The sequence below is a fragment of the Wasmannia auropunctata genome, unplaced genomic scaffold (assembly GCF_000956235.1).
Source record: "Wasmannia auropunctata unplaced genomic scaffold, wasmannia.A_1.0 LD336041.1, whole genome shotgun sequence".
Lineage (NCBI taxonomy): Eukaryota > Metazoa > Arthropoda > Insecta > Hymenoptera > Formicidae > Wasmannia > Wasmannia auropunctata.
In genome coordinates this window covers 374,214-400,929 of record NW_012026849.1, presented here as the reverse complement: position 1 = coordinate 400,929, position 26,716 = coordinate 374,214, and the positions used below count along the sequence as shown (strand labels likewise).

General features: G+C 37.3%; 1 protein-coding gene across 1 annotated transcript in view; it reads right to left on the bottom strand.

The window, feature by feature from the left end:
• Nucleotides 1-26,716, bottom strand: part of LOC105451885 (regulating synaptic membrane exocytosis protein 2) — a 176,108-nt gene that overhangs the window by 108,657 nt on the left and 40,735 nt on the right. The window contains 2 exon segments of the mRNA XM_011692600.1: nt 9,945-10,050; nt 23,328-23,666. Of these exon segments, the coding sequence (XP_011690902.1) occupies nt 9,945-10,050; nt 23,328-23,363 (142 nt within the window). The 5' untranslated portion in view covers nt 23,364-23,666.

Below are 26,716 nucleotides of genomic sequence, written 5' to 3'. Positions count from 1 at the left end.
TTCCAATAAAATTATTAATCTGTACATTCCGCAATTATTTCAAAAAGTTTGATAATTTTTTTGTATTTTTTAAAATGTACATAATAAATTTTTATTACAAATATTGTGATGTTAAAATGAAAAGCGAACAAGTGCACCGTGAATGGTGATACGAAAATTAATTTAGCACAACAGAGAAGCGAGAAAGAATGCAGATATTGAAATAATACATTAATATCAAATATTAAATATGATTATAACGGTATATAGATACAGTTTATTAGTATTTGATTCTGATCAAGGCTTACTGTATCATCGATAATTCCCCGGTAAGCAATCGCAGGATTGTATACCTATCAAATCGATCTCTCACACAAAGCGACGGGCGTTTTTTTTACGCAAAAATTGTTTTATACTATGGAGTGAATTGTTAAGTAGCGTGTTTATTTCACGTGCACAATAGCATTGCTCAACCGAACGATGAAGAGAAATTATCGAATCGTAATGGGGCGTGTTACTGCCTGACGGCAGCGCGCTATTGGTAGGGTTATTGCTGGTAATTGATCTCCAGGTATACACAATCACATTGTTAATCATCACTGTAATTAATGGAGCAGCGGATCGGTAGCGAGTTGTAGGCTGGTTGAATGGAATACCGTGGAATTAGCAGTCACGGAGTGTATCTTGATGAGACTGACGTTCATCAAGGTGCAGGTGATAAATTTTGACAGTAATTCCACGCGATGTAGACTCACGAAATTTCACTACATGAGTATTCGCGCTAGAAGAGACGCGGTAGAAGAGACGTAAATATCTATCGTATATCTATATAACGATATAAAATTAATGCCGTTTCCTTTATTAGTAATCAAAAAACGTATAACATATATAGCGTGTCGTAAATAGTATGTCTTCATCTCAGTATTACCCAAAACTGGGAAGAACAAAAGATAATTTAGACGTGTATAATATTAATTAAAACTAACATTATATAATATTGAATTTTCTAATATCTAGCTTTCGCCATATTCAGTATTGAAATGCTCATTTATAAGGGGGCACAAACCTCAGTTGATCAGTTTGCAACGCAAATCGTAATGTGACGTATACAGCGTTACGACGTCGAAATTAGATTTCACGGTTGTATGGGATAATGATGCTAGCGATTCGAAGGCTATATAAGAGGAGAGGTACTGGTGAGCAAACTGGGTACGGGTATAAATGCGAGATTGGAATCGGTCGTATTCTCGTGCATTACCGTTGAATTATATCGCGATGGTGCCTGGCTTGAACATTAAAGGTGGCCCATTCAAAACGCTCCTCTCTCTCTCTCTCCCTCCCTCTCCTCATCGTCTTTCAAACGCGCGAACAAAGGCGCCACGTTCTCGCCGGATATGTATGCGAATAACGCGAAATCCGACTTTCAATAGAACGGAGGGTTCGGAGGATTTCAAATCACTCGCGGTCTTTCGCTCCTGCATTTTTCGCCACCGCGGTGTCTTCGATTCAAAATCCTCCTTCGCTCATTAACGATAATTCATCTCTATCTTTCTCTCTATTTATTCAAAGTACATTTTCCATTCAATAGAAATTTATTTTATGAAAAACATGAATTGTCATTTTTCTGATAGGAGCAAGAGATATGGGAAATGCAGAAAAGTGATGTACTTCGTATAAACGACCATAGTATTATAAAATATGCATTTCTTGTTTCTTTACTTCCTTCTGTATTACGTCAGATTCTACGAAGAAATTGTCCTGACAAGTGAGATTTTGCACAGTAAAATTTAATAACAGGAATGTGTATATGTATTTAAAGCAAAGTGTCTAGAATTCAAAATCTGAATCTTTAGTGGTCCTAATCACGTCACTCTACACAAGAAAGCGATATTGCATACTTTATATTTGAATTATTTCGAAGCGACCCTGAGAAGGAAGATAGTTATCTTTCATTTTCCCGTTTCATCGCGAATAGCAAATACACGTAGAATTTCCGAAGAAACTGTTTGAAAGAGGTCTACCGAGATGGAAGGATCAGAAAGTAAATCTTCAAAGATCGAAGATCGTAGCCATACTAAGGACGATGAAGAAGCGCGTTGCAGCCGCGGGAGGGGATTAAAGAAACGTGTGCAGCAGCGGGCGCGGGGGAGATGAATAGAGAGGGGAAGAGCATGTGAAAATCGATATAGCGGGTGTAGATTTGAATTTTGCATATAACCCACACACAAGCTCGCGATCGTGCTAGAGCGAGATCGAAGCCGCGCCAGAAGCAAATACTCTATACCGCGTTGACTCTACGAAGCCCCCGGGGGGGGTTGGATTCGGGTTTACAAGTCATTGCCAATTCTAAGGAGCTCCGCGAAGGATCCTTCAAAGAGGTGAAACGTTACGAAATCACGAGATTCGCACAACAATATTCCTAATCGACTAATAAAGACTCCAGTTAGATGACTGACTAAATGAGTTTCTCCATGACCTACTTAAAGTATACTTGAAATAGGAGTTTCATTGTGTTTTAATTAGCGATAAAACACATGCGCGTGTGTCTGTGCGTGTTTTCTAATTATTTTTGATAATGCAACGATAATGCATATAATGATACAGATTTATATTTTTAAAAATATAAATAATGTACGATACATACATGTATACAATTTGTGTGAATTAATTGTATGTGTTACCGTCAAAACCCACAATCCGTTAAAACCCGAATTCACTAGTTAAAACTAGGTTGATTAGACGTAAAATCGAAAACCTATGTGGACACTGGACAGTACAATTATAGACCTCGTTTCGTCCCGTAAACAAGGGAGGAAGAGAAGCTGGATCTTGCTATGCGTGGAAATCGAAAACCCATATGTGAAACAGTACAATTATAGACCTTGTTTTAACTAAATTTAAAATTAGTTTTAACTAGTAGTGAAATCAAGTTTTAACGATTATGAGTTTTGACAGTAACATATATATTGTATATAATGGAATTAATTTTTAACAGGTTAAAAATTATCTTGCAACGTAATAAATTTCTTATATGGAATATCCAAATTTAGTTGAATTAAGGGGTTACACCACCTTTGAAGTTTTAGAACTATACCTAAAGTTTGGGATTTTTTTTGTGAGTAAATGGATAACTTTATTTAAAATCTGTTTAGAGGACATTATTGTACATATATAAGAAACTAAAAAAATATTTTTTTATTTTTCTTATGTTCAAAATGGCGGTGCACTGGCCTACACTTGCAAAATCCATTATTTTTTTTATCGGTGTACAGGATTCCAGATATACGGTTTGATCTTGAACAAAACACAAAGAATTATCATTATCTACATATTAAAGACTAAAGAGGCATGTACGGATTTTTCAAAATACTGATTTTTCTCAAAATGACAGATATTTTAAGAAAGACTTGTACTGGTGAAAAATATACATTTTTCGTAAAATAGCTGCCATTTTGAGAAAAATCAATATTTTAAAAAACCCCTATGTATATCTATAGTTTTTAATATGTAGACAATGAAAATTGTATTTTGTTCAAGGTCAAACTGTGTGCCTGCAATCTTGTGCCTACATCGATTTTAAAATTTAGAAAAAAGGCATTCGGCAAGTAGGCCAGTGTGCCACCATTTTGAACATTAAAAAATTAAAAAAATATTTTTCTTTACTTTATTATATATGTACAACAATGTCTTTAAAGTAATTTTTTAATAAAGTTATCTGTTTACCCAGAAAAAAATTCCAAACTTAGGTATCATTTTAGGGCCTCCAGGGTGGTGTAACCCCTTAATTTTATATTTATAACCACGAGGAAAATTGCGAACGTCTAATAGAGCTTCGTAATCTCCCAACAGACAATTTCAAAATCCCAAAATGATAGTCACGGCACGAAGAACGGGGAGAAGGGTACGTGCATCGCAGATGAGCCCGCGGGAATTGCGGGCGGATGTCGTACGGAGCCGGTACTCTAGGTGTAAATAACAGTTACTATTCCATCGCTCCCCTCTTCCGTTGCGTTTTGCCCCGAGGGCATCCGCATATCTCCCGGCTGTTTGTACGTGTCTCCGTGTTTCCAGCCCGTTCGAACGTATGCTCGCATTTTTCACCAGGAGCGCTTAGTCCCCGGCTTGTCGAGTATACGCCGCTCTTTTGTCGAAAACTTCTCACTCTCTTCAGAAGTTTACGACTTCGCCCGAGCTCTCCCGTTTATGTCGCCTTCACAACTCCATCATCCGACGCCTCGCGTTATCCGGTCACCCCTCGCAAATAGCTCAGATTTCTGGCGAGGAAGCGAAGTGAAAAGGGATGTCGACGGCCATTTTTCAGAGACGCAACCCTTTCTCCGGTAATATACCTGACAGCTTTCAATTTCTCAAAATTGTCCTTCGTTTTTTTTCTCTGTTTATTTTTACAGATATTTGCAGATAGAATCATTTCTAACAATTTTATAAATATTTTTCTGAATTTCAAAATTATTAATTCTAATTAACATTCGCTCTAAAATTTCCTTAACTGATATTTGCGGTAACGATTTTCTTTTCATTTTAAAAGTTAAAATCCGAGGAATAAGATTATGTAACTTAAAATTAAAGGTGTAAAACACATATATTATAAATAATTTTTCACAACGTTATCTAGAGATTTGGTGCGTAATTGAAAAAAATGTCCGGATCCGCTGAATATCTATTAAGATTAATATTGTCAGCTTATACCGTTTTATTTACAATTCAATGTCATTTATCTAACATACATAAATGTATGTATGTATATAAATATAGGATTACTTCTTAAGTCTGATAGATATATGGGATTATTGCTATCATAAAAGAGATTCCGTTGCCAGTTCAGTCACTTCATTCATGTAGCAGATTTATCGCTTTGTGAATCCACATGACGCATTCCAAACGTGTTTTACGGTATATCAATCATTATAATTATCGCTCGCGCTTGCGTGCTTTTCGCAAGATGACAAAGTAGGATATCATCTGTCTACATCCCGTTGATCAGCCCGATTATCTGAGAAATAAAGCCGCCATATCCGCCGAGTTAAACTAGCGTGTTTCACAGGAGTTTCGCTGGGAAGTATCCGTTTCTCCCCTTTAGGGTTGGAATCGAGAGATTTGCAGTGGGTGTAGCGGGGTCTGCGAGAAGGTTATAGGCGAAATTCCCGGGAAACTCTCTCGAGCTGCGAATCTCCGCCAATAGACGAGGCGGAGTCGAATCGTCGTGAGAGACCCCGGGACGCAGGGAACGGAGCGGATTAATTAGAACTGCCCGTTTCGTCGGTGGAACGACATTAACTCACTTCCCTTTACGTCTGATCGTTTGTGATTGCGATTAAAGGCTTAGACATCATTACTTAACGATCGGGCGAACAAAACGCGTATTAGACCCGAGGAAATGGGAGATTGATCTTCGCAAAGCCGGTCATGTCAAAAGACTTATCGTATTCCTTCTTTTTTGCTGTTCGCACGTCCTGTCGAAGAATTTTTGTCTTTTTTTCAAAATGGAAATTTAGTCTTCGATGTTGGAATTTTCAGAGATTACAAAATAATTAATTTCGATTAAATATTCATATCATGAGTATAAGTTAACTGCAAAACAATTTTATCTTTTCAATTATTTCAACAAATCTGCTTACATATTAGCTTACGTTAATATTTTTTTTGTATATGAACGTATCAAATAAGTCTCGTTCTAGTATTTATATATGTATCAGACTTTTGTTCAAAATATCGTACAGATAATAATAAATCACGAGATCTTATCTATCATATTCTTTTAAGAGAGCAGATAAAGATATAATATAATGTTATGCGATATCGTTAAATGGACTTTAATGCGAAATACAAATAAAAAGGAAAAAAATTTGCGATACGATTCACGTCACGGAAGGAGAAAAATAAGTCCCATCGAAGGGGAAAACTTTTTTTGCACCCCATCGAATCTCTGTCATTTAAATCCTGCTCCGCGCAGTCGAGTTCAGCTCGACTTCGAGAGTATTTTTGCAATACTTCCCACTTGTCTTCGTTAGCGTTTTTTTTTCTGGGATTAAAATAAAGTAAGCACGGCGAGATTTTTTAATTTTGTTTTCGCAATTTTCGACTTTATCGTTTTCTCTCTCTCTCTCTCTCTCTCTCTTTCCCTCAATTAGCGGATTTTCCATCGAATATCGCTTTTTTTTATTTTGCACAGCAGTAGTGAAAATAAACTGCGAGCGTCGCGTTTCCGTAGATTATATTGCCAATTTTTTTTATTTCAAAGGCATCGTAATTCGCGGAGTCCGGAAAATTTAGATGCTCCTATAAATTTTTTTTATTGCAGCAATTATGTGTGAATCAGTTTCGGCATTAATTCTAGTCGCCGATCGACTATAGAATTGTTTGAGAAATGAGCTCGCGAATATTCCTCGAATTTCTCTTGTCATATCGACTACGAATGATGTATCGTTGATAGGTATGTATACCTTTGAACTCACAAAGTAACCTTTAAACTTTCGGCACCTCTGTGAGAACGCGGCTGTAAGTTGAGATTTTCTGGGCGTGTGCACGTGTAGGTGTGCTCGCGAGTATTCCGATATCCTATACTATACGTCGAGTAATGTAAAAAAATGTAAATTGAATTCGTACCCTTCCCTTTCAGCGTGGTAAAAGCATTAAAATCTTACGCAAGCGCGGGACTATATTAATTATGTTTGCCGATAGCGGTAGAGCAACGCGGGGCACTAAAGATATTATTACATCTACTTATATTAAAAAGCCATCAACGCGAAACACATGACGGAGTGGAGCGGAGTAATTTTTCCCCTTCAGCCATATATATGGAAGAAAACAAGCTTATATTCATTAAAAAAAAACCGACCGACAAAAGCTTACGATAGATTCGACGCGCTTAACAATAACCTTATACGCTGATAAATTGCGGCGTGACGTTTCTTCAACCCGTCGACGGGTGCATAAATCAAAATAGACAGTATTGTATCGAGACAATCAACGCGGTGCGGCGTCGGCGGCGACGGCGACGGCGACGGCGGTGGCTGCGTATCGGACGCGCAGGTGCGTCGAGGCCATTACTGCGACTGCGAAAGCTGCACCATGCGCCCTGGTGCACCATTCGCCTTTAATATTTCTGCCGCAGCGGCGCACAGCAGGGCATAAAGTCGCTTTTTGCGGTCAAAAATCGTTCGATGGCTCAATTCTCAACGGATTGCAATGGGTTTTTTTTTTTAAATACACGTCATTTACTCACGGAAAAAATTGCTGTGGACGTTACAACAATATTCTCTACAATATTCTGTTTGGAAAAGAAATGCATACACGGAGAGAATTTTTTTTTTAAATTTACCCTGAAAATCATGTTAATTGTGAGACAATATAGTATTTAGGTAAATTTTACTGTGCAATAAATTTTACTGCGAAATCTTATTGTAGTGCATAGTAAAATTTGCCTAAATACTATATTGTCCCATAATTAACATGATTTGCAAGGTAAATTTAAAAAAAAAGTATATGAATTTAAGTTATATTGATGTTACATACATCTGTTAAGGTATGCTCATCAGTACGGTTGTCACAACCGTAGTGCTTAGGATAAATCGCTGATTACGAAACTGTCATTCAAATTTCAAAATTCAAAATAATTGATTCAATATAGCGGCCGTGAACTGAAAATGTGAGACAAATTCGCAAAATTTATTCCACATTTTTAGCTCACGACCGCTATATTGAATCGACCATTTTGAATTTTGAAATTTGAGTGAAATATGACAGTTTCGTAAACAGCAATCCAAAAAACCCTTGCAGACGAAGATTTTGATGAAAGAATTATGAATATACTAAAAAAATGTTTGTCAATAAGTTTATTACAATAACGATTTTTTGTTAATTAACAAATTGTAATATTAAAAAATGTGCAGGTCTACAGTAGTACAGTAAATAATGACGCGTATTTAAAAAAAAAATTCATTGCAATCGGTTGAGAATTGAGCTGTCGAACGATTTTTGACCGTAAAAAGCGACTTTATGCTCACTGCCACTGCAAATCCAAGTGTGTAGGGGAGACCGAGGCTCGTTGGCATAAGAGGCAAGTTAGCATTGCGTTCTGTTTATATGTTTATGATTAAAGAAACAATGAAAAAGTTACTGTAAAATATCTCTTCTATAACATAGGCACATTTCTGTAAGTTGCTTTTAAATCAAACAAGTATTTCAGTAAAGAATAAGAAAAATCTGATTCAAGAAAAGGCAAGTAAATTTCCGAGTGTTTCAAAACTTCGTCCTAATGTTCTTCAGCTGGAGAGAGTAAATCTAAGTGATGTATTATTAAAAGTTAAAACAAAAGTTTTTTGTTATACAATATGTTATTTTGAGTAATAACCATAATTTATTATAACAAAATGATTTAAATTATATGTCTGTAAGTATGGGGCATGTTGGCTCATATTTAAGGTTAGCTTACAATTAGTTTAATTTACTATAAGAAGCGTATAACCTTTCAATTATAACTTAATTATGACAAAACGTTTTTTATTTAGTATTTCTGTATTGAATAAGCTATATCTAAAATAATTTACATTTATTACTCTATAACAGCATTTTTTTACTATTTGATCATTACAAAATAACTCTAAAAGATGCGATCTTTTTTTAAGAAATACGTATCTGCGATCTGTTTTTACTTCTATTATGTTTTCATTAATTTAATATGGAATTTATCGCTAAGCAACTTGCACTGTGGTATGTGTAAACTTACCCGGCTATCAGGGTATAAATTGGCTACATTGCAGCATGTTCGTATTTCACTTACTACAAAGAAACTATACAGTATACGGAATCGTTCCTGGCATGAAAATGTAGAGGAAGGTTCATTTTACCATATTAATATAGTTTAATCATAATAAATAATTGTTTAAAAACAGGAATGTCTAAATTGTGAAAACTGTGTCAACGAGCCCCGGTCTCCCCTGAGTTTAAATTTTTACACATTTTATTTGTGTTTTAAATTGTTAAATGAATATTTTTTACACGCTTACACATATTATTGTAAAATTAAGCGTGTAAAAATATGCATTTAACTGTGTAAAACACAGATAAAATGTGTAAAAATATAACGCGTATAAATGCGTAAAAAGTGACTACAAATTTACACATTTGGATTATGGAGTGTGTGCGGCGGCGCGGAGAGTATACGTGGCGAGTATACGGCGCTTTTCCCGTGCGTGCATCGTGCAAAATGAGAGGGAAAATGCGCGCCGCCAATGAAAAGCCCCCGTGGAAACGCCCTTGCCCTACTGTCCTCGACCCTCCACTGCGGCCTCCCCGCGCGCGTGCTTTCATCTTTCAACGCGGCGCCCCCGCCGCGGTGTAATTGGACAAACATGAGCTGATATTTATGCAAGTGTTATATACGTCCGACACGAAATGTTGCTTGCACGTTGCGCACAGTTACGCACAAATGTAAATCCTGTGAATTCGAGTGCCGTGACGGAGAATTATTCTCGAGAGCAGAGAATGCTTCTGCAATCAGGTGCCAGCGTGAGGAAAACGAATGAATTTGAAGCGACAAGAAATTACGGCGGGAGAATAGGACGGGAAGAGAGAAATTGTACAATTCTGATTGTGCGATATTCAAACGCGTTTGTACCAACAGCGACTTGGTGTTGTTGATGTTAATTGGGAAGTACGCAGAAAGTATGTAAATTAAGAGCTAAGGCTTCTTTGAAATGCACTTCTGGAAGATGTATAGCGTGAGGCACGAAAGGGGAAGTCGATCTTTTAAAAGTATTTTATAATAATGTTTCACTTTATAATAGTAATGTTTCAATGTAAAATTTGCTCTCGCGAATATAATTTTGTTATTGACGCGAAGAAAGTTAACATTAACTGAACGGAAATGAAGTTGCGACTCTGTTACAATAATCATGTACGGTTTAAGGTAAACATTAAGAACTAAGATAAACAAGGAGATTTACCGTTTCCTGCCGTTATCATGTTTCCCAGCTGCAATATTTTGCTTAAGGTTTTTCCACTTTCCTCCGGCGTGACTGATGTACCAGCTTCCTGTTGCGCCATTCCCATCTGTAAATAATATTTTAATGCTCAACTTGAAGCGTGATTGCTTGTACAGTAGAATATAAATAAATCTTAAGTCAAAACATGAGAATTATCCCTTCTCCACACATTGCGATTTTCATTAGTATTATCGTAAACTGTTTTGTCAATTTTATTCATAATTATAAATTATTAATTACAAACATTTGCTACATCTATTTAACATCATTCAAATTTAAAGATTTGTGTTTAAAGTTTTGCGTAAAAAATCTCGTATTGATAATGTCTATATATAATGCATTACTTAATTCTTATATAAATTCGCAAAGAATTGAACAAGTTTTTTTTCTCGTAAAATGTAATTTTGAAAAAAGTACAATTAACACACACAGGTCAGAATTAAGTTTATCAAATGTACCCGCCAATGCTACCGGTAGCATGCTAATAATAAGGTATGATATTTAAGCTTGGAACGACCTAATTTGCAACCCGATCCTCGTTTACTTAGATATCCTTGACCCAGTGAACGGAAATATTAATTAACATCCAACTCATGGATCTCTCGCAGATCGTGTCTCAAACTGTGGTGTCCTCGAACTCTGTCAGCGTGATTACACACAAGGAGAAATGTTAGGAGGCACTCGAAAGTGGTGTGGTCGGAGGTTAAATACCTTCTGTCGTAAACGAAAACTTACCGAGTACTAAAACCGAGACTAAATATACGATATTTGGTTTGCTCACATATACGTTTTACCAGAACTGCTACAATATTTTACTACAAAAATTAACTGTTGATTTGAACAATTTGCAAACTTTGAGGATTTTAATCACGTGTAACCTCTCAAAACCCATTGACAAAAACTTTTAGCCTATAAATTTTATACAAAATGCGTGAATAAATTAGTGACAGGCTAAAACTCTTTATTTTATCATCTCGACAACTTAACTTCTAGAGATTCTTACATTAGCACATAGAGGGAGGACTTTTATTTATAATTTATACGGTAAATTGTAATTATTATATTTATTCAATTGTAAAGTCCAATAAGGAAGTTTAATAAATGTGAGAACGCATTAATTTTGCGACGATATTAAATTAATAGTTATCGAATTATTAAAGTGTATTGGACATTTTTTAAATATGTATAAGTAATTATAAAAATACTGATATTAATATTGGAAAGACCCTGTGTTATCGAATTTACATTTTTAATTATCTCTAATAGAGGTCACGTTATATTCACAAAAACTTCAACAGTCATTTAATAATTTTCTTGACGTTACGTATTGCATTATCAAGAGAGAATGAACGTAATAAATTATACAACATAAAAATACAATAAACCGACATAATTTCGGTACGTAATCGATTGAATTTTCGTTCTTTGCAGAGATGATCGTGAAAAATTGAGTTTTACGTCCCGCGCTACTAAAATAAAATATCGTAGAACAAATCCAAGGATTCCGCACGAAACGGCAAAATTCAATTTTCTTTTCTCCTTCTTCCGAAAATGACAAAACGGCTATTTCTTCCGAAGGACATCTGTTCTTCCGTGCCAACGTTCTCCCCCGAGTTTCGATCATGTGGTGACCTTTGAAGTAGGACGATAGTAAATATCTTTACAGGTACAAGCGAGTCCATGCGAAAGCCAATTTCGTAATCGAGATGTAAATTGCACCGCATCTGGCCGATTGCCAGTTCTCTCTCTCTCTCTCTCTCTCTCTCTCTGTCTTTCTCTCTCTCTCTCTCTATCTCTCCTTCTCTTTTCCACTCTCTTCATCTATTGAACTTCGCTTTCTGCTTGTGATATGCTTTCGGTACTGCAAGCTCTTCTTGTCCAAGGTACTCACCGCTCTCGCTCGTCCTAGCCTGCATGTGCAAACACACTTCCCTTATATACCACGGCTATATTATTCGGCACGTTGAACGTGGCATAATGCGAGTGTACCCCATTGCTGGAACGATTCCAGCGGTCGGAAACAGCCGGTGGGACACCACCGTGATTTGATCCAGGGTTGCCCCGTGATGAAATGCGGCAACGCGATTATATATATATATATATACACATACACACATCGCGAATATTAAACGCGTGGCAGACCACGGCTATCCTCGTTTCAGCCTGCGCGTGTCATTTCGCTGATCAGCGCAGCCCTCGCATGCACGGGGAGCCTTTTATATCGTTATTAAGTTCGACGTGCGTTTGATTGCAACGCGTATATAATTTCCAATAACTGCCGTCGGTAGCAGTAAAACTGAGTATCGCACTTTTATAAATAAATTCCTTGTTTACGCTACCGATCGAAAATATATCTTTGATTTGGGAGATAGAGAGGAATTCCGAGAGCGCATAAACACGATATGTTCGACGCTCCGGATATTTTAATTAATCATGACTGCAGTTGCGAATAAATCCATTCTTAAAATATTGGATTTATTTCCGCGTGACTTCGGTCTTCGGATTCCGTAACCGTGTGCGTCCACTCCGATCATGAATTGTAAATCTTGCGAAAGTACAACAATGCGCGCTGCGCGCTATTCCAGCTGCATTAATATTACAAACACTTCGGATAGTTTAACCTATATATATATATATAATATACATATTACATTTTGAATTATTGAAATCTTATTGTTATCATTGAAAATTGCACGGTAAACTCCGAGGAGAGATGCAGTGTACATCAATGTGACCGGCCTTCTAACACCCCGCATTGTTGGATTGCCTAATTTATAAGCACATGTACGAGGAGAACGAATATATATATATATATATATATATATATATATATATATATTCCCGGCGTTTCGCGAAATTTGTGTATATCAGAAATTCTCAACATTTACATTTCCCGCGATGGGAGTTGTCGAACAGCGACCGCGTTACCGATAACACGATGTCGCATTTGCAAACGTTATGACGCGCGTAAACTGAAATTCCGAGTACGAGCGTCGTCATCGCCGCCGCCGCCGCCGCCGCCGCGCCGCGCCGTTCCGCATACAATTCGGAGCAATCGTTTTAGTCGCAGCTAGATTTAATCATAGGCAACATGCCTTTTATCCCGCTACTATATAGCGCCGGAAAAAGAACGAGGCATCGTAGGGCTGGAAAACTCGCGCGGGGAGCATGGGAGCTCTCGTAAATTACGACGTATACAGTTGTCCTTCCGTGAAGTATTATCGCTCCTGTGATAAATAATCACACATAACTGAGCCACTTTGCTTGATACTTCTGTAGGCATGGAACATTTCTCACTAGCAGGACAACTCTTTTTTTTTTCACTCATATTTTCAGAGATTTTTCTTTTTTGTCTCTTGAAGATTAACACTTGTTACATTTTTTATAATCAAAAAATCTTTTTTGTGCTGTTCATCACTTATGATATGTATTTCTCTCTATACAAATATAATATTTCCAACAATCTGTATAATAACAGGGAGATTAATAATTATTAAAAATTTAAAAATAACAAATGCAACGTATATATTTCTTTGGATTTAAGAATATTATTTCGCACAGAGCTTCTAAGCGTTTAATATGTAGTTGCACGCAACAGTCGCTACTCGGAGTCTAATGGACGGTCACGATTCATATCTGCGCATATAGCGTGTAATTTATGACATCGGGAGAAGTATAATCTCATGATAGATGAAAATGGCGATGCGCCCGTGTTTGCGTAGACACTCGCGGAAACTATCGCATTCGCGTCCGCCTCCTGACTTATTGGTCACCACGGCCGTGATAAATAACCGTATTAAGTTGAGAGCGTGCGAAAGGAAACTCCGCAATGAGAGAGCGAATTACAAACAAAAAAAAAAGAACCGCGTCCAGCGCCGAGAATTAAATTTTGTCGTAGCTGACTAGCTCAAATTGGAATTAATTAAACGTATTCACACGTGGAAGTTGCGCTAACACCGATGTTTATTAGAAGTAAAAGCGAGCATTTTACTGAAAGTATCTTCAGTTGTGAAGTAATAAATCGCACTCTAATTAGAAAATATCAATTGATATTCTATGGCTATTAATTATGTTGGCTATTAATAGCCAACATAATTTCAAATTACGTCATATCGCAACTGTAATTTATCTTCAATCAATTAGAGATTTATATTTATTTAATAATATAAATATGATTACAAGTGTCTTTATTGTATTTTTTGTTGAACTTGGCAATATGCCGGAATCAGAATTAGACATTAAAGATTGCGAATTGAAGATTAGAATTTGATCAATCATATTATTTTTTAAATTCATTTTATTTTGATTGATTTTAATCTCCAATTTGCAATCAATTTCCAATGTGTAATGTGGTCTGAAAAAACAGGTCATTTGGACTCGTCAATCTTCAGTTAAAAAAGAAATTTTTATTATGTGACAATCTCTTTGATGGAAGTTCAGTTAATAATTAGATCAAGATAATAATTACATCATACTGTTTTATGCCGAATGAAAATCGTTTGTCAGTAAAGCGTTTTTATGATTGTTTAATACTATCAGTGAACGTAGAAAGCTTATAGGATTAGAAAAAAAATAATCGAAATAAATAAAAGAAAGAGCTATAAACACGTTCCAAATATATATGATATATTTTCCAAACGCCAGAACAACATGACCTATCTCGAATGACGAATGATGTGATCCGTGCCATTGAAAAACGGGATCTCGCGTATGGATTACGCGTAGCATTGAACAGCGGGGCCGCTTTCTCCGATTTATCGGAAATCTTTCCTATGTATTCGAAAAGCACGGGCTCTATGAAATTGTTTTCTCCCGTTTCCCGATAAGGCAGGCAGAATGCTCGGCTCGCCGGATGTGCACGCGTGAATGCTCCCCGGCGCGCGCTTGCATTTCACGAAATATATCACCGGGAAAAAGAAAAGCGATCTTTAATTCCGGACCGGCAGTAACGTTTATCCGCGTTAATTCCCCGCGGATTATATTTTTTCGAGGTTGAAACGGCGCGACCGTTGGGTCGCTTTTTAAAATTAGCAGTCATAAGTTTAGGAGTGATATTACACACCCTTAATTACGTCAAGTATACGGTTCGGCACTAACGGGCAAAGTTTTTACGTTCGTAATAGCGAGAGTCGGCGTTCGTTCTTTCACTGGGCACTATGCTTTTATCGCTATTTTTACGCGAAGCTACCATTAAATGCTCCCTCAGTATAATAGTGCAATGTTTTCTAACTTGAAGTTTCCCGAACAAGAATTTCTTTTGGAAGTACAACTTTTTTATAGGCGAACTTGTGAGTAACTAATCATACCGCGAGTCAAAATGTTGACTTAAGATGGAAACTATAATAAATAGATATAATATATATATAGTGACTTATAACGATTTTATTAAATGGAATATAGTCGGATTACTAATTTTAGAATTTCAGGGAATTACAAATGCTAGAAATAGTTTAATAAAAAAAATGTATTCTTCTTGCGTGTTTTCTGTTTGCACTGCTAATAACAATTCTAAAGAACCGCGAGAAAGACTTAAAAGGTGAAACTTAGACTGCGGTTAAACGTATTTTTCAAGACATTAACTCGGTGAATTATTTACGATGAATAAGTATCTTGAATCTTCTATACGTCTTCTCTCCATCGCGAAATCTTTATTTACACTCGTACTTATACTCCGTGTCATATAGACAACATCATAAAAATGCATATTACGCAAATTTAATTTGCACAGAAAGAAGACAGTTTAATTTTCATTAATACTATAAATGATAACGCATGCCGATAAAAAAAAAAAAATAATTAAACATCGACAGATATTGTCAAAATAAGGTAATATCGCTTAGGTTATACATCGCTGGAAATTAATGTGCGCGTGACAATTTATGCCAGAAAGTATGCCGGGAGATATATTAACGCAAGGCGATAATTTTCTATTCATACAGAGGACTAATTCCATCGACACCTAATGATCAAACGACAAATTAATTAACAGCTGAATGAGTCGCAAGAACAAAGCGACGTGTAAACGTGTTAATGACGCGAGCAATTGCACGTCACCGTCGTCGGGTTTTTAAGCCACCTTTGACACCTGTCGACTTTATGGCGTCGGGAGCCTCGTAAAGCTATACGACGTAATCGTTACGCCGAGCGTGCACTTTCCCGGTAAAACGCGAAACGCTCTCGCGATCTTCTGATTTCGTTATAATAATTTGAGCCTTTAAATGTCAGAACGTATTTGCCGTTGAGAGCATCGAGTCGACGAATCGACGTTACGTATACGGCGGCATATCCAAAGCGGAGCATATTTTATCGATTTTTATGCACGCCATAAAGAAAAACGTGGAGGTAAAGAGCATGTGCAGACCGTGACCAGCTCTTCTCTCGCTCTCTCTCTCTCTCTCTCTCTCTCTCTCTCTCTCTCTCTTTCTCTCTCTTTTTTGTCCGGATATGAAGTGCTCCTTTGAGTCGTTTTTTTGAAAACAAGTTAGTCCGCGCGACCTACTTCGATGAGCAACCGTTAATAACGGGCGAGGCGCACGCGCCCGAATTGAAATACGGGGGTACGCAAAAATGCAAATGACGGATTTTTCACTTGTTATCGGATTGTTCTTGTCGCACACGTGGCGCGAATTAATTCCGTCTGAGCATTTTTCGCGCACTTCATCGCTCTCGCGCGGCGCGGCGGCGTGACGGTAATTCATTCATTGGAAAGCGATCGACCGGTTATGATTTGATAAAATTTTGCGTTCTCAGTGGAGAACAACAATGTTGAATTACGTGTTGAAACGCGACGTTGACATCTCACCTTTCACGCGACGGTGTACATTTCGACTCACGTTTGTAGAGAAACATGTAATACGGATAATTGAATCTGGTAAATTAGGGAAAAGGTCAACTCTCTCTCTCTCTCTTTTCTCCTTCGCTCGACGTAAAGGATAAATGATCGGTTAATGAAATTGCTCGTCGAATGACCGCGCAGTGACGCAGAGAGAAAAAGATTTCAAGAATTGCGTTTTAAAATCCGCGCAATAAGGACAAACATCGGATATATTCGAGCTGCAGGTTGTAAATGATGTATAAAAGATTTTTCCCGATGAATCTACATGCAGAAAAATGCACTCCGCTCTTCAGCGAAAAGGTATTATTATAATAGAGGTGTGTGACTCAAGTATTTGCATAGTCGAATCGAATCGAATCTGAATCAAATTTTCCCAAATTTACATTACATGTTAATTTAAACGTAATAAATATCAAAATTTATGATTAACATTATTTTACGCAACAATTTATATAAACTGAAGACCTGTTTTCAATTTACATCTCATTGCAAAGAATCATGATCTTATGTGACATTTTGAATTAGAAAATATGTTATTAGTAATATGCAATGTGTACCTATACATGAATAATTAGAATGTTTTCGAACGTTTTGTTAATCTACATATATGGATACATTATACAGGGTGTCTCGTACTTAATGATACAGCGCTTGTGGACAGGTAGTGGACCAAACTGAACAAAAAAGTCCCCTACCATTTTGCGATCTTCGCAATAGTTATCGAGATACTAATCATTAAAAAAAAAAAAATTTACACAATGGCCAAGTTTTTGCTTTACTATGATTCTATTGATCATTTTAATAACTTTAAGTCTGTTTTATGAAACTTAAAGTTATTTAGAAAGACAATGGCATTAAACTTTTGCTGCATATAATTTTGAATAATTTAAACAATTTATTAAAAAAATATTTTTCTGGTTTGGAATAAAATATTTTTGTCTCTACATTTCTAATGTCTAATCAAATACTTGGCAATTTGTATGATCTCATATTTGTTTTTGGACAACTTTTATTTGTTAAAATAATATTTTTGGTTTAGATAAGATGTACCTAATATACGAGGCGTAAATTTTTTTTTAATGATTAGTATCTCGATAACTATTGCGAAGATCGCAAAATGGTAGAGGACTTGTTTGTTCAGTTTGGTCCACACTACTTCCCCACAAGCGCTGTATCATTGAGTACGAGACACCCTGTATATTATACATATCATACTTCAACAATACTTATTTATTAGAGAAGAATGATTGATCGCGCGGGAAATATAAATGAAACAAATAAAATAGGCGATCGATTCGATATCGATAACCATATATTGTTGATTCGAAATTCTTGATCTATCGAACTATTCGATTTCGAATTTTATACAGATTCGAAAACGAACTCGAATCAAATCCACTGTGATTCGATTCGATTCGATTCGAATTCGAACTATTCGCACACCTCTAGGTATTATCCTGTTGAAAAGCAGTTCTCGGTAAAACAATCTCTTATATTAAAAATTGCGACATTAAGTATCAATATTGATCTGATTAATTTCGAAATAGCTTAAACAAATATCATGGTCACGTTCTCAAAATGCTTCACAATTTAGCTGCAGACTACACCATTTTCCTATATATAAAACATTCAACGCAAGCTTCATTGCATGAAATGAAAATTAACAAATCATTGAACGTGATTCAATAAAAAAGTACCTAAAATAGTAATAATTCTTTGTCATAATATTAAATAAAAATGTTCTTTAAATATACATTTAATTCCGCACTGCGTATTTTACATATTTATTATAAGACTCAGTGCGCATATATACATATATGTATGTGTGTGTATAATGTACTCGCATATATACTAAAACAGCAGTTTCCCGATAGAAAATATGAAGTACTCGGAAACAATAAGCCGCGCCGCAGCGAAATAACAAAATGGAATAAGACGGCGCCGTTGCGACAACTGTATTACCGCAGTGTTTGCTGTAGCACTTACAATAATATGTATAGCAAAACGTTTCTGAAAACAACTGTGTGTATATTAGAGCGCGATCATAACCGAGAAGCCGTCTGGGATGCGTGGGCGCAGCGCGCGCCGCATTTTCCATACAATTTTCAAGACGTGGAAAATCGCGCGAGATCCGAGACCTTTCATCCTATGTTCTCTCAAGTTTCTAGAGTTTCTCGCATTTGCCGGGGTTGCGATCAGCCCACGGTGGAAATGCGCGTCAGCGGAAAATTTCGTCGGCGCCGCTTGCGTCATGGAGGGGGGGGGGGGAGGGGAGGAATCGGTTCGCGCGTTTCTCTCGAAGGAGTTTATGATTTTTCTTCTCGAGAGAACGAAGCTCTCTCCTTTTCGCGGCGCTGGAAATGACAAGCTTGCGGGCTCCAGTCGTTAGCACTGATACAGCTTTATGACAAAAGTTTGTTAATAAAAGTTTGCTTACGATATCGCGCGGAGGAGGGGGGTGAGTAGGGGCGGGAGGGGGTAGGCGGGAGCGATGGAACGCGACGAGCGGGAGGAGGGCGATGATTTAGTGGGACGACATGGATTTCATGCAGCCTTCGCTAGGGAGATGAGAGACGCGGGAAAAGTTGAAAATTCCGGTCCCATAAGAGAATGAAGATGACTGGCGGAGGGAGCACGCCTTTAACGAGATTACGCGTCATTTCGCCGCGCCGTGATATGTGCCTGGCACTTTGAAGAAATTTCAGATGAAGTCTGTGAAATTGCGTGTAATTGAAAGGGAGACGATATATTAATAAAGTTCGTGACATGAGGAGAGATACTCCAAATAGAATTATCGGACTGTTCTATTTTAAGATCAATGAGTCTCAATTCGACATCTTTTTCATTTTTAATCGCGCTAGTTTCTCTTTTATTCCTGTCAATGGTCGACCATACAGTACGACCTTATGAATAAAAAAGCTCGCTGTAAATAAATGAAGCTCTGGCCGTAAAATTTATGGCATTCATAATGCATATACAGCACGGAAAATGTCAAAATAATATTTTCATTATTGAATCACGGGAAATTCATGGTTTATCGGTCGTGAAAGGAATACCAAATTGTGCATATGCTTTCGCTATTCCACTCGTTGCGTATTAGCAATTGATCTCTTCGCGACGCTGACTTATACATGTATATGTGGTTAGCATGCTCTACGCGCGTTATAAATATTTTAATACGCAACGAAATATACATATGTATGAAATCTTATCTGATCTTCGATGTAATCCTTGTGGCGCCCGATTCCCACGTCGGCGATGAAAGTAACGATGGTGTTCGAGAAGAATCGCCAAGAAAGTCTTGTCGGTATCGCGGCTATAAAAAAAAGCCGAATCTCTTCGCCGTATCGCGATCGACCTTTAAGACCATTGCCGAATATTGAGGCCGTCAGGAAACAAATAAATATAAGCTTGCGCCGTGGGCAATTTCGAAACTACTGCTCGATAAACACAATCGATATTTCTCTTTCCTTCCACAGAACGATCAACGTGTGTGAGGCAAAGAAAAAACGTCACAAAGACGATGCTTTTCAATATCTAAATGGAGTACGAATAAATCGAAATTTTTTTTTTTGAAAGAAGAATGGAAAATAAATTTGTGAAAGGAATGAATCGGACTTGTGTAGAATAAGAATTTATATATAAGGATAAAATATATGTGATATCTATACTGCTATATTCTTTTAGAAGTATATCTCTTCTATTGAAATAAGAATCCTTCAATTATAAAAGAAGCAGCGTATGCGCATTGACCATAAAACACATCTCTTTGAGCATTATGTACGCTAATGTTGCAAGAACTCCGTTGAGAATTTTCCATAAAGCATAGAATAACTTAACAATGTTGCAGGCTGGTGTAGGTTTTAAAAAAAGCATTAGAACGAATGTAATAACAGTAGCAAAGTGTCTCTACAGTAGAATTTCACCCAATGTAATTCCGGAAGACATGTAAAAATAAAACAGCGCACGCGCCCGAGAGAGAGAGAGAGAGAGAGAGAGAGAGAGAAGAGGGGGAGAGGAGAGGAAGATGAAAGAGATAGATAACATAGAAACGAAATGATGAAAAAACAAACTGATGTATCAAATGTTTAAATAAAAATAGAAAATTAAATGCAATTACAATATTTTTAATATTACTACATTCAAGGAGTCAGCATTAACTGAAATTGAAGGATCATAACTCAAAGAATCAAACAAATTCAAATATATATAATTTTCAAGTTCTTATTAATGTAAATAGAGATGTAAAAGCGAGAAGAAAGCGGAGATGATACAGCGCGGAAATTCCAAAGCTACCGTGAAGCTGAGAACACAGAAGGCAAAGAGAGGACAGACGTACAAACATTTCCAGCGGCACCGGCTGGAAGGAACGCCGCGTGCAAAAGCTTTTATCTCTCTCTCTCTCTTTCTCTCTCTCTCTCTCTCTCTCTCTCTCTCTCTCGGCCGGCTCAGGCCAGGCCAGGTTGCCTTTGGAAAAGCGCGGACGTGGCGCAAAGAGATTTCCTCCACAGAGAGAGAGAGGGAAAGAAAGAAAGAAAGGTATACGGAGAGAGGTATACGGGATGTAGACGTAAAGAAACGCTGACTATGCACGATTAAGTTTATACGCGGGAAGATCAAGGATGTAATCCTCGTGTCACGAGTACACGTGTCGTGAGTGCGAACTCCTTATCCTTTAATAGTCCGTCGCGGCGTTATTATTCTCGGCTAACCGGCTGCATTCAATTCGTTTTCTAGCAAATATCCGAAACACAAAAACAAATTAAATTAATTGCAATTAGGTTTATCTGGGTTTATCCAAAAGAAGTAAGAAAGAAATGTTTTTCCTTTTTCATGTGTTTTTTTTCTATTTTTAATCTTGTAATTATTTGTTAAAAGATACAAAATCAAATAATCAGTAATATATAATAGTCCTTTAATAATCCGTTGCGGCGTTATTATTCTCGGTTAACCGACTGAAATCATTCTTTTCCTAGCAAATATCCAAAACACAAAAACAAATTAAATTAATTGCAATTAGTTTATCTGGGTTTATTCAAAAGAAATAAGAAAAAAAATGTTTTTTCTTTTTTATGTGTTTTTTTTCTATTTTTAATTTTCTAATTATTTGTTAAAAGATACAAAATCATATAATCAGTAATATATAACAGTCCTTTAATAATCCGTCGCGGTGTTATTATTCTCGGCTAACCGGTTGAATTCAATTCTTTTCTTAGTAAATGTCCGAAACACAAAAACAAATTAAATTAATTGCAATTGGTTTATCTGGGTTTATTCAAAAGAAATAAGAAAGGAATGTTTTTTTCTTTTTTATGTGTTTTTTTCTATTTTTAATCTTGTAATTATTTGTTAAAAGATACAAAATCAAATAATCGGTAATATATAATAGAAGTATCTCGTGCCGTTTTGACGTCACGTTAAATATTGTGACATTTGCGATTATGACAGTGTGTAGCGCAGTATTAATTTCCAATATCAGCAGATTTTAATATTCAATTTCAATCACATATATCGTTGCAACGACGTATATTGTAACATCATGACGTTAAAATGCGGGCTTGTGGCATTTAGTTATCGAGTGCTTGAATTACGTAGCACAATTAATGCTAAATGAACAGCCGCCATTGATAAAGGGGAATGGAAATATCGTGTTAAAGGAAAATTTACAATTCTAAAGTGACTTTCGCGGAGGTAACCGACCGATTTGCGACGAATAAAAGCTCTCTGCGTTGACATTGATCTCAGGATCTCCCGGATCCCGCTGCTGTACCTGCTGATACCTAATCGCCCGCCGATCCCCGCGGGGGTCTTAGGCGCAGGTCGGATCTCCGCGGCGGTATTGAGATCGTCCATTCCGGATGCTCCGTATTTCGACGAGGGGGATCGATGCCAACTGTTGAATATTCGATGCGCCGGGGGTATCCATGAGGATAAAACCAGTCGTTAAATAACCGGCTGCGTACTCCGGGCACGATCTATCGATTACCGAGGGTTTTCTATCTTGATTCGATTCGCACGGATCGCCGAGCAGCTCCCGCGGTTCGGCTCCCATGGTGTAATTACGGACATTTTAGCGTATAATTCGTATCTGCATGGTTTTACATTTCATTACGTCTAAAAATACTCGTTCGTGATTTCGTTCGCATTCCTCGATCGGGGCCGTATACGAACGAAATGTCATTAGTGTATATCGAATGAAACTATGTTCTACGAGATCCAATCCGTGACAATTAGCGTTCCATAGTTTAAGTTTCATTGCACATTCTGTCTCTGGCAGCATCAGGGATAGCGTTACTTTTAATTATTCTACATATTAATACCCATGTTATAGCGCTCAGTTTCCAATTTCGACTATATTAAAATCGTATATTCATTGAGCGGTGAATTGAGTTTGAATAAATAGCGTGAAAAGAATCCTACTGTCAATAATTCGATATCATTTCTGCACTTAATAAATGACCTGCTGCAATCTCGAAACTTCGCACGCGTGGGAAAACGGCGACACTTACCTTCTTCATGAAGGACATTACGTTGTTGCGCAACATCCTGACGGCTCTGTTCCGGCCCCGCCTATTCTCAATTGAGGAAACAGAGAGGATTCCTAAATCCCAGTTGCGCCTCTCGTCACTTCCCGGCGCTGAGTACCGGCATAAAGGCCCGTGTCTGTGCTATCGCGATCGCCGACCTCAACACAGTTCTTTGATATCTTTAGAACTGCAGGCTCTTGATTGGCGTACGATGGAGCCGTGCGGCTCGCCCACCAGCCGCGAGAGCATCTCCTGCGACCGTCATGCGACTCGCCTTCAGACCGATATGAGTGTGTTCTTCGGTGCGCTGTCACTTCGATTCTGAAAACGAAAAGGAATCAAATGTATTTAATTATATATGCGATTGAGGAGCTCGTGGCAAAAGTGGGCCAAGTCCATCATTTATAACGTTCACTTTGCATATATACGACATGTATGACTTTATGCTTCAAAGTGAATAATTTGATAAATGACGGACTCGATCCACTTCTACCCTAAATTTACGAGACCCAATGGCGATAATGGATTTCAATGATCGTCAAAGCTCGACGTCGTGCGGCCTACGCGTTACCATGAAAATATTTCCGGCTTATTTCACGCGTGGAAATAAATGGATTTCGCTGCTTTAAAGGCGCGGCGGTATTGAGGTTTTCAGAGGTTTGCGCGTCATATACCACTTTGTAGTTCGTAAACAGTCCTCTCGCAGGCTAGCTGCTTTGAGAAGGAATGTTTGGCTGAACGTAACCTCGTTAGAAAGTTTAGACGCAAACAAATATTTGCGCGCGCAAATTAATATCTGGCTTTGTTTCGTCGCACACGGGATGTCAGTTCCTAAGAGCGAGCGCACACACGTTGCGAGATGATTAATCTTACTTTTCCTAACGACAAGCCGATATTCCGGGTTACCTGAAAATTGTTGCATTATAATAGTTCCCAAGTATCTTGTACCCGCCTTCCCCGACGTCTAATAAAACTACATTATTTGGCTGAAATACTAGCGATAATGCGATTATCGTGTTTAATAATTTTGTTTTAATAATAATTAATTGACTTTATTATAAAACGGTACTAATTAATTTCTATTTGGAGACGTACTAATTTCTCATAAGACTTAAAACACTAATAATTGTTATACATTCACATAAAAACTTGCTCGATTTTATTTATGTCCCGCATTAACTGTGATATATGAATTAACTATGACATTCCGAACGATTGTATCAAATGCGCGCGTATTGTCACACGCACGATGGAACCGTAATTCCGAAAGCAAACTCGAAAATATCAGCCTTCAAAATTAATAATTTAATTGCATGAATAAAACATGTCGTAAATTGCAGCACGTGTTTAAGACAAAGGCTAGTGTTTACATTAATTTCGTCCGGTACGACGGACGTTGAGCACGAAACACTCGTAATTCGAATATCGCTGCAGTTGATAAAAATCTAAAGAAAATTTAACTCGGACATTTTCGTTCGACCAAGTTGCGACTGTAATTTACGACAGAGGAAAGTAAAGTCCAATTACGAGAAACAATGTGTTTGGGATTGCGACTTTGAATTGTTAAAAAATATAATTTCCCCTGCACGAAGGATCGCGCAAAGATGTAACAAGGCTAAGTTTGTTGAACTTAATCAACGTACCGACGCGCTGCAATATGCACTCGTCCTCATTAGCTGTAATTTCAATCAAGGAAATCGTCCACGCGGCAACTAGAGGCCCTCGATTCCCACAGGCATAGTTGACCGCGATGCTGCACTGTAATTACAAATTCAACCTCCGTGTAACGATGTTGCGATCTAAACTAATAATGAATTTATACAGATGCGTGTATGCGCGCGTGTGCGAGTTATTTCACACAGCTTTCGGGTGATTGTAACCAATATTTTTTTCACAATAACGGGGTTCCCGTGGGGATGACTGTACAGTCATTCGAGCTTAGCGAACCCACGCAGCGAACCAGACCTCATCACATTGTAGCCATTCATATAAATCTATAATAATACACATCGCATAGTCATTATATATACATGCATTTTTGCGATGAATTACAATATGAAAAAAATAGTAAAAGCAAAAGATGAGATCTTAACTAAAGAGAAGGAGAATAAATTAAAGTCTAGATGCGTTAAAAAAACTTAAATTAAAAACAGAAAGTAAGAAAAAACAATAATGAGATATTTATAATCGATCCGCTCCGTTCTCTAATTTTTGTATTTTTATCCGCCAGTTAATTATAATCATTATTATCTTAAACGATTATTACGGATACTTGATAATGTCAAATAAATTTAAATTAATACATTTTTGCCATAAAAGAGAAGAAACTTTTCTCTTTTGCATTGTTAATTTATAAAATTTACGACGCTACTACTTCCGCAACAGTCACTTTGAGATTACTAGTTTTCTCAATTAAAAGTTTTTAATAACAAAATAAAATAATCAAGCATGTTTAACTGACTGTAACTGACTATATTTTTATCACAAGAAATATTTGACGTCGTATTACGAGTGAACATTTTCTGAATGCGGTAATAAACTGTGGCGCGTCAATATCAATCGCGGACATCGCGAAATTGCGTCCGAAAAATTCAGTCAAATGAAATTTCGCCTTTCGCCAAGCGTTAATTAACTCCTTCCCCCCTACAATTGCGGTCGTTTGACAAACTTTTGGCTCGGGAGGCAGTCCCCGGCGCAGCGCGAACTGATTCTGCACCCGGCAGTCGAAAGCAGCCCACTCTGCTTTGCCGTGTTGCGTTTTGGAAGCCACACTCTCTTCCGCGTGGCATTCCGCGGATCAGGCAATTAACCCTTCCGCGCAAGAGACAAATTTCACTTGCAACCGGGGTTTCACGGTTACGTGAATCATAAGTAATTGCGATGTAAATGGCTTCGTTAACCGTTCTGCTCGACGGGATTAACGCAACGTTGCCTCCTCACCGTCGTTCTAACATCATTGTGGCCAAAATTTGTTATTACCGGCCTGATCCTGCGGCCAGGACTTTCATGTAGTATTGCTTGTCGCACAGTTTCCTTTGGCACAGACGCAGCATTAAAATGAATAGCAAATGGATACAAATATCCGTGAAAAAACGTTAGTCATTAATATAGTATTTTCAGCGAGAGCACAAAGAAGAAATATAAGAAACATTTTTTTAAGGATAAATAGTATATATATATATATATATATAATATTTATCTTTAAAATAATAAAAAATTATTTTCAGATCTGTTTTTAGCAAAATTTTTAGAACTTTCAACAAAATCGTTCTTTACGTGTATTAATGACTAACGTTTTTTCACGGATAGTTATATCCATTTGTCTATATATATATATATATATATAAGATCGGAAGAGCACACGTCTGAAC